Source organism: Trematomus bernacchii, unplaced genomic scaffold (assembly GCF_902827165.1).
Source record: "Trematomus bernacchii unplaced genomic scaffold, fTreBer1.1, whole genome shotgun sequence".
In the NCBI taxonomy this organism is placed as follows: domain Eukaryota; kingdom Metazoa; phylum Chordata; class Actinopteri; order Perciformes; family Nototheniidae; genus Trematomus; species Trematomus bernacchii.
In genome coordinates this window covers 3,558,914-3,571,799 of record NW_022987648.1, presented here as the reverse complement: position 1 = coordinate 3,571,799, position 12,886 = coordinate 3,558,914, and the positions used below count along the sequence as shown (strand labels likewise).

Genomic DNA, 12,886 nt, shown 5'->3' with positions numbered 1-12,886 from the left:
TCAACAAGTCGTCTTTTTGAAGTATTGGGCAGTGATGACAATGTACAGATTTCTTGTCTAGTTTGTAATGTTTTTTATACATGCTACACTTTTCTCCTTCTTTTTAAATACTGTTACTGGTACTTTTTCTTGTCCATCTGGATGTGTATTTTGGAAATTGTCAATTGTGTTATTTCAAATGTTTTCTTCAATATTTGATGCATGCCTCTTGATTAATCATTTGCTTTTTGGCTCTTAACTTTTGCTGTAATAATGTAAATGTCCCCTCTGTGGGACGAATAAAGGTCTTCTGATTGTGACTCTGATGGCAGAATCCCTCATGCATCGACACCACAGGCTGTGAGCAGATCAATCTGACAGTGATTGATTTTTTTTTATTTATACTATCATGTACACCATTACGTCCGTCAGTGATTCCCAACCTGGGGTCAGGAACAACACAAAGAGTCAACGGATCCATGTGAGGAAAGCAGGAACAATAGTACAAAATGGATCCTCATTTTTCAGACATGTTTTCTTTGTAAATTAGTGGCTAGATTTACTAGGAGGATTCAAATGAAATAGTAAGGAATCACTCTTTGGTTACAATGGATAGTCATATTTTGGAGATTTTAAGAGGACATCGCATTGCTTTGTGGTGTGACAAGACACACATCGGAGTCCACTGCTGTACTTGACACACTGTTCCATTGTGGAAGTATCGGAGTGGATCTTAGAATACAGGAAGTGATAAAAGCTGCAGAAGATGGCTTATGTTACACCAAACAGTCGATTCAATTTGTATGAAATGTTCATTTTTCCTCGGGGTCAGCAGTGTCTCCTTTGCCTCTCCTGCTCCTCTGCAATAGTGCATTCAAAAAGAGGTTTGAATTGAATTTGAATTAAAGAAAAAGTTGCCCTTTTTTGTTTTACTGAATTGCACCTCCACAGATTTTGATGTGGAGGATCTATCCCTGATCTTCTTACTGGAAGCTGGACTGAATAAGTGACAGAACCGCAGAATGTTCTTCATTATGATTTAAGGGTTTTACACCCATGGTAGGAAGGTAATATGAAGCTCAGCGCAAGTTCTATCCTTTCATTCAATAAGTATGGGCGTATCCCTTAGATTAACCAATCAGACCCGCCTCATCTCCCACAAGCCAATCACCGAGCATCCGGCAAACTTTAAATCTGCTCCTTGCCCCGTGAGCTGTCATTTCAGCCCCCCTCCAGCCCGTTCACCTCCCGTTCATCACATCCAGGACCCATGACAGCCCAGGAGGACTCTCATCATCTGGACCCCGGGGGATCACCTTTCCTAGTTGGTTTCTCCTTCCACCTGAATCCATCACATCACAATGGGGTCTAATCGCCAAAGACGATTTATCTCGCCTCTTTTACACATGGAAATAAATATGTTCATCGCACCAAACTACTCGAAGTCTCTCCTGATTGAAATATTATCAGTAAAAAATTGTTGATCAGTATCAGTCAGGACATTTTACTACATCATTAGTCAAGTTATTACTTAACTGTGTTTTTTACTTTCCTAATCAGGTTGAATGCTAATTTGTATACCTTTTCTGGAAAAATGATTACACTGCTGGGAAAAGTATTTGTTTGCTGTAAGACTACATGCCAAAGTACAAGTAGAGAATGTGACGGGGCTCCAGCCGTCCATACGGTGTGTGTCAGTCTCCTTTCAGATAAGCAGCTGTCAAACATCTGAGGGGAGGGCCCCCCATACAGGTGAACCTGACCCTCAGACCTCAACCATTACATAACACAAGGACACATGTTGTAGTAAAGTAGGGCAAATATGACCCTTTCTGAGAAATAACAGCATGGGAAGGTGATAAGACTCTGCATCTGCTGAAGAGGTTAAAAAGGTTGTGTGTGTGTGTGTACGTGTGTATGGCACAGTCGTTACCTTGCTGCCCGTGAGCAGTGCCAGGTGGGGTTTGAGATCCTCTCCAATCACAGAGTAGATAGCCACCAGACAGAACACGCTGGCCTTGCGAACGCTGCTCTCTGTGTTGTCATAGCCCTGCAGAGGAGAGAGGCAGCATCACACACACACACACACACACACACACACACACACACACACACACACACACACACACACACACACACACACACACACACACACACACACACACACACACACACACACACACACACACACACACACACACACACACACACACACACACACCACACACACACACACACACACACACACACACACACACACCACACACACACACACACACACACACACACACACACACACACACACACACACACACACACACACACACACACACACACACACACCAGGGGTCAGCAGGAACATGGGAGGAGTCACAGGAGAGTGCAGAGTACACGCAAACATTTCCAGGGACAAATAAGGCAAATAATCCCAGAGTCCAAATATGTACATTGTCCAAATAAGACCTTTGGGAGCTGACAAGAACGTTTCTACTCTGCCTTTCCCCCAAAAAACTCTTGATTCTCTGTTATTTAATACAAATGTAACTCTTTTGTCTAGCTAACAATGTTTATTTAAGTTGGTTTAATTAGCTTTTCTTAACCCTTCCTGTTGTGTCTGTTTCTCCCCTTACTTTGGTGTTCCCGCTCCAATTTGACCGGTCTGTTTTAACTGCTCTCACATTAACACAAAAAACATGAATCATCACCACATTTGATATAACTCCCTTTTGAGCTGTAAACAATGTCTCAGAATACTGGTGTACATTCAATTAATTTGTGAATAAACAAAGAATAGACATTGAAAATGTATTCCAAAATGAACACGGTTGTAGATTTGTGTGTGTGTAGTATCTGATGATGAACATAATCTAGGGTTACCCATTCAAACCCTATGGAGGTCATTTTTGACAGGGAACATCATAGGTGTTACAAAGTTGACTAAACCACTCAAAATTCTATTAAAGTGGTGATAAGAAATGTTATATGTTCAAATGCCCACTGTGGAGGATATCATAAGGCCTTCAAGCAATCAAATTGAAACACAATGTTTATGAATGATGGAAGTAGTAAACCGATCAGATGTGACCCGAACACGACAGGAGGGTTGAAAGTGTATTTTTGTTTAGCATTTTTGTGAGTTTTATCCAATTTACTAAACATCAATTTCAGGGTTGTATGAGCATTAAATGTAATCTCTTCCAAAAGAAATTGTACAATCCAAACCTATGTTTCTTTAACACTAGATGCTATCTGCACAAACTATATCATATGAAAAGCTGAGAGTCCACAGATTCTATTGGTATACGTTTCATCCCTGTGCGATCCAAACTCACTGTTCTACATGATAAATAAAAGAACATTGTACCTTGAAAATCAATAGTGGGTACATTTGAACCGTTGGCGGTTTTAGGTATACAGCGACCTCTGGCGGTTCTAGTGTTAAAAGCTGTGTCTGATCTAACATCTTGTAGGTTTTAAACTCAGACCTGCAGGAGTCCGGGGATGATGTCGGGCAGCAGCAGCAGCAAGGAGTCCTTGGCGATGCGTTCAATGACTTTGGTTTGCATCTTGATGGCAGCCAGGTTGATGGGGTAGTCGGCTGTCTGCACTATGGGGCACAGCACCTTGATGCACTGCTCCGGGTGGATGGAGCCGGCCAGGGTGGAGGCCGCCTCCTCAGCTGCTCGCACAACCTGAAGCACATCAACATGTACACATAAGATTATCAACAAAAATAAGCAGAACTTGTTATATCAGTTTTTGTATGTATTTGAGCAAGGTGAAAGCACAACTGCAGTAGATTCAAAAGAGAGCTTTACTCAGCTGTATTTACTGACATGGATTGATGGATGAGTTTAATTGGCTGTCAGACTTTGAGCACAGATTCTTTCTCCCAAACTGTGGATTCATATTGATCTGGAAGTTTTATGAAAGTGTTGTCTCACTGTTTATCCGGTGTATTGTGTGTTCCACGATCTGTGTTTACCCACTGTGTCCCCGCTTGTGTAGGAGGATCATTCTGAAGGTTCCTCCTGAGTGGTCCTGAGCTAAAGGCTAACTTATTGAGTTCAGCCGTTGTTATTGTTCTCTATCGATAATCAGATCATTAGTGAACCTCTAAAACCAACAACTCTAGGGTGCTTTGTAAAACATAAACAAAACTAAAATTGGCACTATGAGCACTATATAAAACCTTTCAGAGTAAAAGATTTTACACAATTGTAGGGTATTTTCCCACCTTTGAGTTTTTGTGGATATAAATAAATATCTAAAAGCAAAGTGAATGTTTGATTTCATCACGTTGACACAAACATGACTCCAAAGAAAAGCTCATGTTCCATGTCTGCCAGATGTATAAGTGGGCAACAGTTTGGTCATTTGCCTTTCAGCCTGTTCTGCTGCCCCTAAGTGAAGAGGAACATTCTGTAATGCATCTTTAGGGTGATGTAGTGTACCTCCTTGTGAGAGTCTTTGTGAGCCTCCAGAGTTTTCATGATGGTAAGCTCAGCGTAGTTTTTAAAGCGCGCCGGCTGATTCCTCAGGATTTCTTTCAGCAAACGCAGAGCCAGGGCCCGGATGGTGTGCTGAGGGGAACAGAGGAAGGGTGATCAGTTCAATGGATAAATGTCCCTGCTGGATATCCATATGTGCCTACAATAAAGGACACCTATGACACCACTGTTGTGCAACAACACTCATCCTAGTTAATATTACTATAACTACTGGCTGCTACTTCTTAGTAGTCTATTCCAACAAGAATCTGTGTGTTATTATGTAAATATATAATTGTATCTACTACAGCAATCTAACCACTACCACACAGTATCTTACTTTCCTATTTTCCCTGAATGTGTATGTCTGTAAATATGTTCCTTTTATTTGATTGAAATACTATGTGCATGCCTTTTGAACTAATAGTGTGTTATGTTTCGTCTCTATCTATACTTCTGTAACAATGTAAATGTCAAATGACGAATAAAGGGATTCTCATTCTGATTCAATACCTAAATATCACGAGGTTCACAGTGTCAGGCTTATTGGTACATGTTAGGCTCAGAGGTAATCAATGCCCTCCACACACACATTCACACAGTCTGAGTGTGTGTGATCTCTACAGGAGCCACACACACGCAAAGCCGCTGAGTAACGCACGTCTTTATCCCCCAGCGTCTCCAGCAGCAGGAGCAGGATGGTTTTGAAGTGTTCGTCCCACACTGCCAGGTTGTCCTCTCGTGTGATCTTCAGCAGCTCCACCAGGGCGCCTTTACGCTCCTCAGAGCGCTCGTTGTGATTGGACAGTTCCTTAAGCAGGTCTGCCACCAGGTCCGAGTGGTCCTGACCGCCTGCTGCATCAGAGAGCATGAGGTAAACATTAATTACACATTCAATTGAGCATCAACAAATACAGCCACTGACATCTCGCCACAGCCCAATATAACAACTTCTTAAATAACAAATGCTGTTTGGCCCGTTTCGAATGCAAATTAATTGACTCCTAAAGTCATCTCTCTCCAAATTGCATCTCTCTCACTCACTTGTTTAAAGAGAGGAAAAATACTTTTATGAAATATAGTTAACAGCTAGGTACGCAATGAAGCTCATCAGTCATGTGACTGTGGGACTGAAATGTTACCTAGCAGAAAAGAATGTGTCAGGCAAAATGTTTTAGATAAAAAGGTTAGAATTTGACTATAAATATCAATTAAGTTTCCATATACAGTGTAGGGATGAACTTTCAACCTAACATATTACTACATGCACATTTTATTTTATTTCTATATATTTATATTATTTAAAGGTAATAACTTTTACATTACCCAAATTGCCCACTGAGGATACATTGAGTATTTCTGATTCTATGTATTTATCACTGCAATATGTATGTGTGTAGTAAAAAAGGGTAATATAATGTGTTCTGCAGGTTCAAATGTCTACATATATTAGATCTAGATATATAGTTAATGACTGAGAATATGCACTTCAAAAATAAGCTGGATACATCCGGTCCATTACAGAGAATGGGACAGCTGTGAATAGAAGCTTGATAGCTAGTTCTGCAGGACACACTGACTCAGTGAACACGCAGGTTCTATATGGAGTTAAGAGAAGTGAGGAGACCATCAAAATAAATGTTGATGTGAAATGATTGAATAATGCAATCACACACAGAGGGTGAGTGGAGTGAGTAAATGTCGGTCAGTATTCAGGTGAGGCATGTTTACCAGGAGCAAAGACCTTGGGGAGCGCCATCTTGTTTTCACCACTTTCCTGCCGTCGGCCTGGAGGGGAGGGGTGGAGGAGGGATGGAGGTGGAGGTGAGGGACAGAGCAAAGAATGTGAGGACCACAACAAAACACACTGCAGCCCCTCTATTGTAAGACACACACCAGTGTTTGTGGTACACATAACGCAGAGTTAGACCTTTTGTGTCAACGTTTAGCCACCTAATGGGTGAAAGTCAAAGCTGGCTACACAAACTAAAGCCAACCATGTGGTTGAGCTCATTCTTGTTTCATGTCTCAAATGTACAGTATGTAACAGAAGTTGAAGGGTGTCTTCCTCTATGTTGTCAAAACAACATCACACAATGAGACTAAATGATAAGACAGTATGAAAGACAGGAGAAAATGAATGAATGCTTTTAACAGAATAACAAAGAGAGAAATGTCTTCGGTTTGCCTCAGAGAGCTCAACATTTACAGTACTGGAAGAAATGTAATGCATTCATTGTAATGATAACACAACATCTCAGTGGTTCATGGGAAGACTTTTCAATATAAAAATGTGTTTAAGTGACAAGCAGGCTATGACTTAAATCTCCTTATTGCACCTCCGAGGGTGTGCAAGGGACACCATTTCAAAATAAGAGAGCCTCTAACTCTTTGATTGTTCTTTACTGAATATCATAAGTACAGTATAGTACATTCTGATGTCCCATGATTTCTTTCTGCTGCAATAATGCCCTCCCTCCATGTAAACACTTTTATTGCCTGATTATCACATGAACTCACAGTCGCGGAACTGCTCTACGTCATCGTCGAACACGGCCTCCTTCATGGCGCTCTTGTCATACGTGCAAATGGTTTCTCCGTAGCCATAAGGGGCGAACTCACGGCCCCGTGGCCCCGAAAAGGAGCGGGGCGACGGCGTGTTGAGCAGGGAAGTCTTGTTGTCTAAAGCGGTGCGACCTCCTTCCACCACGTCTAAACCGAGCCGAGCGTCAGAGCCAGGAGAGGACGCTACGCCCTCTCTTCCTGCCTGTAACACAGGGAGGGAGGGGGTGGGAGAATATGAGAAAGCATTCTGAAGATGTATGTGTACCTGCAGCTTTCAAAACATTTGATGTGGACTGTTGCCTGAAAACCTTTATACAGAGGCCCAGTTCAGCTCGGGGTGGGACAGTACCCGGATCCTGCTGAGCTCACTGCAATCTGCTCATTTTGGTAAAGATTGTGAGGGTTCAGCAGTCTCACTTAGTCTTATCCATTTGGATTCAACCAAAGCTGAAAGCTTTATAGTCATTTTTACAGTAGGAGGAAGGATTCAGGAAAGTGCTGACTCACCGCGTCGTCCCTCTTGCCCTCCTGTCTGATTGGCTCGTTCAGGTCCTCCTGGCTCCGGTAGCTGAAGCTCTGGATGGCCTCAGTGACACCGCGCAGCGAGCTGTAGATCTCCTCAGAGTTCATGTTTTCAGTGTCGTACTCCATCATGCTACCAGACACACAGAGAGAAATACACACACACGGTGTATTAGAAATGTATTTGTGTTGAAGATACACAAGCATGCATTTGTTTTGTCACCATGCAAAGTGCTGTTTTGAAAAAGTGATTCGTTTTTAGAAAGAAAAATATTGTGAACATTGTGTATTTTGAATTGTACATGTGCGTGTGGTGCAGTGGATTAGTGCGTTGGTGTTCGGATCAGGGGAGCACAGGTTCAAACCCCACTGCAGTCAGCATGTCGTTGTGTCCCTGAGACACTTCACCCCAAATTGCTCCTGTGGGGATTGCCCACAGTATTGAGTATGTTAGTCGCTTTGGATAAAAGCGTCTAACAAGTGACATGTAATGTAATGTAATGTAATGTACACACATCCTAGCATTAACCCCGCTTGAGAAGCAATGTGAATGATATTTTCATTATGGATTAATATGTAGTCAGTGAGAAAATGAAAGGATCAGGGTCAGGCTTCTTGCTGTTGTGATGGCCTCTGTGTCTGAGCCCGCCTCTTTACCTGGGTGAATATGCTCTGCGGAGGACCCTTAGGGAGGGGGCAGCAGGGGTGGAGTGGGGCTGAGGAGGAGGAGGAGGAGGGGCAGGGGGATGCTTTGACAGTCCGTCGCCACCCCAACCCCATAACCGACTGTTGCCACAGCAGCCGGGAGGGAAGGATGGACAGACAGGGGTGAGAGAGTGGGGCGAGGAAAATGGAAAGCAAGAACAGGTGGAGACAAGAGAAGGAAGGAGAAGGAGACAAACACGTGTGCAGAAAGAGAAAAGACAAAAAGAAACTAGTCTGAGCTTGTAGGTTAACTGAAAGTGTAAATTTAAAAGGAGAGAACTGGAAGGTAGCAGAACCCCACAACATTTCAGCGAGGGGGCACTTTTCAATTAAAAATATTATGACATTCATTTCAGGATTAACTAAAGTCATTCAAACCAGGAAATGATGTTGACAAATCATCTGTGTTCATGGGTTTCTGCTAGCAGGTACAAACACTCAGGGAAGAGCTGCTCGGGCAGAGGGGATACAACTGTTCCTACCACTCAGTGGCCACATTCAACTGGCACAGGAGCAAGTACAAAGGCTAAAACATGTGCTGTTCTCTTTCACAGTTTTTTATATGAAACAGCCTTATACAGGACAGCACCAACGAGCTTGGTGTCTAAGGCACTACATATGTTATGGATCAACCGAGTGGGTTTTGGAAGAATTATTTGATCTATGAAGAAAATGGGTTGGCTTCTTTATTTCTAGCAAGTTGTAACCTCTCTGAGCACCTCACACAGTACCTTGCTCATACCAACCAATAGGGACAGCAGCAGTATCTACAGTGCCAAAGCACAGCCATGCAGTGGGACAGGAGGTGTGTGAGCTCAGTAACAGGTGGGAGAGGAGCTACCTTGGAGACAGTCCTCCATGGGAACAGTTTGTTGGAGAGGTGAGGGGGCTGGTCCTGCTGGGGGTGTGGCGTGTCTGCGTCCGGCCAATTGTGTTGCTGGGAGAGCCCTGGAAGAGAGGAAGACAAGAAGAAATGGAAAGGTGTAAACCTGCTGACCTACACACACCCAACTGTGTTTAGCACTGTACGGTAAGAATTTGGGGATAAATACAACGTTTTTTATATGAGTTTGGCTTCTGTGAGAATTCTGAAGTGATGAAAAAGAAATACTGTCATTTATTATGGTAACCAAACTTACGATCCTTATATCGATGATTGAACATGTACATAAATGATGTTCGTATTGACTTTATTGCCGTGCAAATGCATTCGTTCAAGGCCTCTCTGTGGCCATAAGGTAATTATGTTCAAATTTGTAATCTCAAGTGTGATTGTGGAAACTTGTTTTTTTCATTGTAATATTTTTGTATTCCTGGCAGAAATGGGCTTCCATCAAATCCTATCAACACTACAGTGTTTGATCTGACTCACCACACTGCTGCTGGTGTTGCTGGAGTTCTTCAGGTGGTTGTGCAGCAGTTTGGTGGCTCCGTCCTGGAACGTTTTGGGGAGGGCTCCCAGCAGCATGGTGAACTCTGGGGTGTTGAGCTCAAACAGAGCGATGAGCACCACCTGTGCCGCCTGCAGGACGTTCAGAACAACGGGTCAGGACTGAGGACACAGCTGAGGAAGTTCAGATGGTTTCCCTGGTTCCTTAACTACTTTGACCATGTGTTTCCGACAGACCTTTCTCCAGAGGGGATCAGAGGCGCTGTTCTGACATTTAATAATGATCAAAAAGTAGAGGTTCAGTTGTAATTTACTGTTATTTTTTGAATATCAGAACTTGTAACAGCAATCTGAGGCAAGGGTTCACTTTGATAAAGGTCAAAACTATTCTGAAACCATGGAAACCAACTGTTCAGCTCCTCAGTGCATTTTTCAGTAGACTCACATGTGCATTAGCCTGTAGAAAGAAACTGTTAAAAGCTGCATTCAGTGGGAAACTAATGAAGTTAATAACTATTCAAGGACATTGCTGATATATCAATGTTGCAACATGCAAGTGAGTATAGATCAAACATTTAGGGGAGTTTAGAATAAACCTGATTTGTTTAACTGAGCTATTGCTTATTTGAAGTTATTATACTGCTGCTATTTTACCATGGTGTACATATACTTATTGTGTTATTAATAACGTGCACATACTTAGTCATTTTTTAAATTTGTATTTTCCTCACTTGATCTGCACTACCTGCTGTTGTAATAATGTAAACCTCCCCGCTGCGGGACAAAAGGATTCTGATTCTGATTGCTCTTAAAATGAATATGTTCCTATTAAGTTTATGTAGACTTGTCGTATGTTGCTCCGGACCAGAGTAAATACATGTAATAAAATATGATGTAATCATGGATAACTTTTGAATACTGTTATTGGGACAATAACGTTTTTATAACCCGCTTTAGAGTCATATTTTGAATTTCTCTTGTACATACATAGAATGTTAACAACATGCAGGTACAAGTGTGAAAAAGAGGTTGTTAATGTGAGTCAGAAAAACAAATGTGTTAGGCACACAGAAGAAACAAAACGGCATTCCTATCAATACAATTGACTTGGAAGTCCGTTCATACAAAGCAACAAGCATTTCCTGTCCTATTCAAAAACATTTCAGGTTAAAGGTCCCACGCTCCTGCTGTGGGTGCACAACAGGTGGAATCTATTTGGTGAGTGATCAATTTGCAAGCACAGAGTGGATTTTAAGTTGTTACAGCGAAACAGCTGGAGCTTAAATCCTGAAAGTGAGTGACAGATGCCACACTGGAGCTTCTCTGTCTCTAGGTGGTGGTTAGGCACCGGGCAGGAGGGGCATTGCGTGCTTATCGTGTTGTGATTGGCTGCTGGCGGGGCTCTACCTGCTTACACCTGTCTTCCTGGTTGCCCTCAGCGGACAGTAAGGCTGCAGGGCTGGACCTGCCTGCTAGCTCCTCGCTCACCCAGCTATGAAGGGTCTGGGGCACAGTGGGGGCAATATGGGCGTTACAGAAAGACACAGGACCCCCAACCTCACATGTGGATGCAACACTCAACCAATCCTCCCTAGCACTAACCTTTTTGTAGTATGCCAATGAACAACAGCAGTGTAACAAACAGGATGGGACACAGAGGGAGGGATGTGACACGCGTCAGACAGGGGGAAGATAATGGGCCACTGACCGAAGGCCGTCCACACTGAGAACCTTTTATCAAAGTTTACTACTGTGGCTGAACAAACAATCCAGCCTGAAGAATTCAAATGATAACATGTGTGGAGGTTTACAAGATTCCACTGGCTGTCCAGTGTAAATCTGGATTATTCCTAACGCAAACACAGATGATGTATCTACTCAGTAGGTCTTGGAGTCAACTCACAATGCACATCTTATTTTAACCTTGTTACATAACGTTTTACTAAACACCTCTAGGCAATTAGTTTTGCATTAAGCTTGCTCACACACTTTTAATGTTATTAAAATAGTTTAGTATGGCATTACTTCCTATGGAGATTATATATACAAAATAATTTATGTTGAGTGAAAAATAAATAAAGAAACAATAGATTTGATGTGAGATGTAATCTGTTCCCTTCTCATTCTTCATGGGCCCTACATCTTCTGGTTTAGAAGGGTTACATTGCACCATGAGGATTAAAGCAACAAATATGTCATGTGTCACATGTTGTTTTAACCAAGGAATCAAAAATACATGAATATTCTCTGATAACTCCAGTGTGCTAGACAAATGCTTATTACCTAAATTAGGAACAAAAGGAATTTTCTTTAAAAAATGGGATGACAACCAAAAACAATATTCTGCAGGAAAAGGTTTGTACAAGCAGAAAGATTTGGACAGTCAGTGCTGGATAACGTGGCCTACCTTCCTGACATCAGAACTTTTGGGTTCAGTGGTCCAGGTGATGATGCGAGAGACGGCCAGGCGCGTCTCACTGGAGTTGACAAAGTCTGTCGGGTCCATCTGCCGGGCCAGGGTGTCGATGTACTTCAGAATGGCCACCTTAACCTGAAGAGACAGCACACGTTCAGTCATGTGTGACAAAAATGTTCCATCAACCACACTCATTAATCCAAACCAGGTCTGTGAACAGAATGAGGGTTTACCTTCAGGTTAGGGGTCTGAGTCTGATCCACGATGAACCGCATCAGGATGTTAAACTGCTGATCGAATGGGAAGGAATCCCTGACACACACAAAGAAATGAGAGGTTACCTTTTTGCTTTCCTATGATGGAACATTATTGAACAAGCTTGACTGCTCAATAATGAGATTGATCACTAATTCAGATGTATAGGAAATCATGTGTCCTTCAAACAGATCTCCTTCAAATAAGCATGGGAATATATGAAGATATCATGTCACCGTTATTCTGCACAATATAATCCCGATAATGATCAAACATGCTTAAACGCGCTTATAAAGGCATTAAAACATAGTGGAATCACGTGGACTTACATTTGACTTTATTTGTGTTGCATCCCAGATGTTTGATTGTCTTTTTTGTGAAAAACTATCCTACACAGGGTTATAATATAAAGGTAAAATAATAATAAATAAAAAAACAAGTAACAACATTGTGTGAATCCATTCTTTTCTACTTTCCTTGATTCCTAAAATAAATCTCCAATTATATTTTTTTAAATAACTACTTAATGGTTGTGATGTTGCTGCCAATAATGTATTAACTCTC

The 12,886-nt window shown here is 42.1% G+C and overlaps 1 protein-coding gene across 4 annotated transcripts in view; it reads right to left on the bottom strand.

Moving 5' to 3' along the window:
- The window catches only part of clasp1a (cytoplasmic linker associated protein 1a), a 94,875-nt gene that overhangs the window by 3,258 nt on the left and 78,731 nt on the right, over window positions 1–12,886 (bottom strand). For 2 of the 4 annotated variants that reach the window (XM_034134200.1, XM_034134201.1), the window contains exons 29-39: window positions 12,301–12,379; window positions 12,059–12,202; window positions 9,634–9,783; window positions 9,103–9,209; window positions 7,542–7,689; window positions 6,990–7,236; window positions 6,201–6,257; window positions 5,131–5,324; window positions 4,434–4,562; window positions 3,465–3,671; window positions 1,913–2,029 (exon numbers count right to left, since the gene is read on the bottom strand). In XM_034134200.1, coding sequence (XP_033990091.1) covers window positions 1,913–2,029; window positions 3,465–3,671; window positions 4,434–4,562; window positions 5,131–5,324; window positions 6,201–6,257; window positions 6,990–7,236; window positions 7,542–7,689; window positions 9,103–9,209; window positions 9,634–9,783; window positions 12,059–12,202; window positions 12,301–12,379 — 1,579 coding nt within the window. Of the gene's footprint in view, window positions 1–1,912; window positions 2,030–3,464; window positions 3,672–4,433; window positions 4,563–5,130; window positions 5,325–6,200; window positions 6,258–6,989; window positions 7,237–7,541; window positions 7,690–8,213; window positions 8,343–9,102; window positions 9,210–9,633; window positions 9,784–11,058; window positions 11,155–12,058; window positions 12,203–12,300; window positions 12,380–12,886 lie in introns of all 4 variants that reach the window. The other 2 variants (XM_034134198.1, XM_034134199.1) reach the window with 2 other exon arrangements.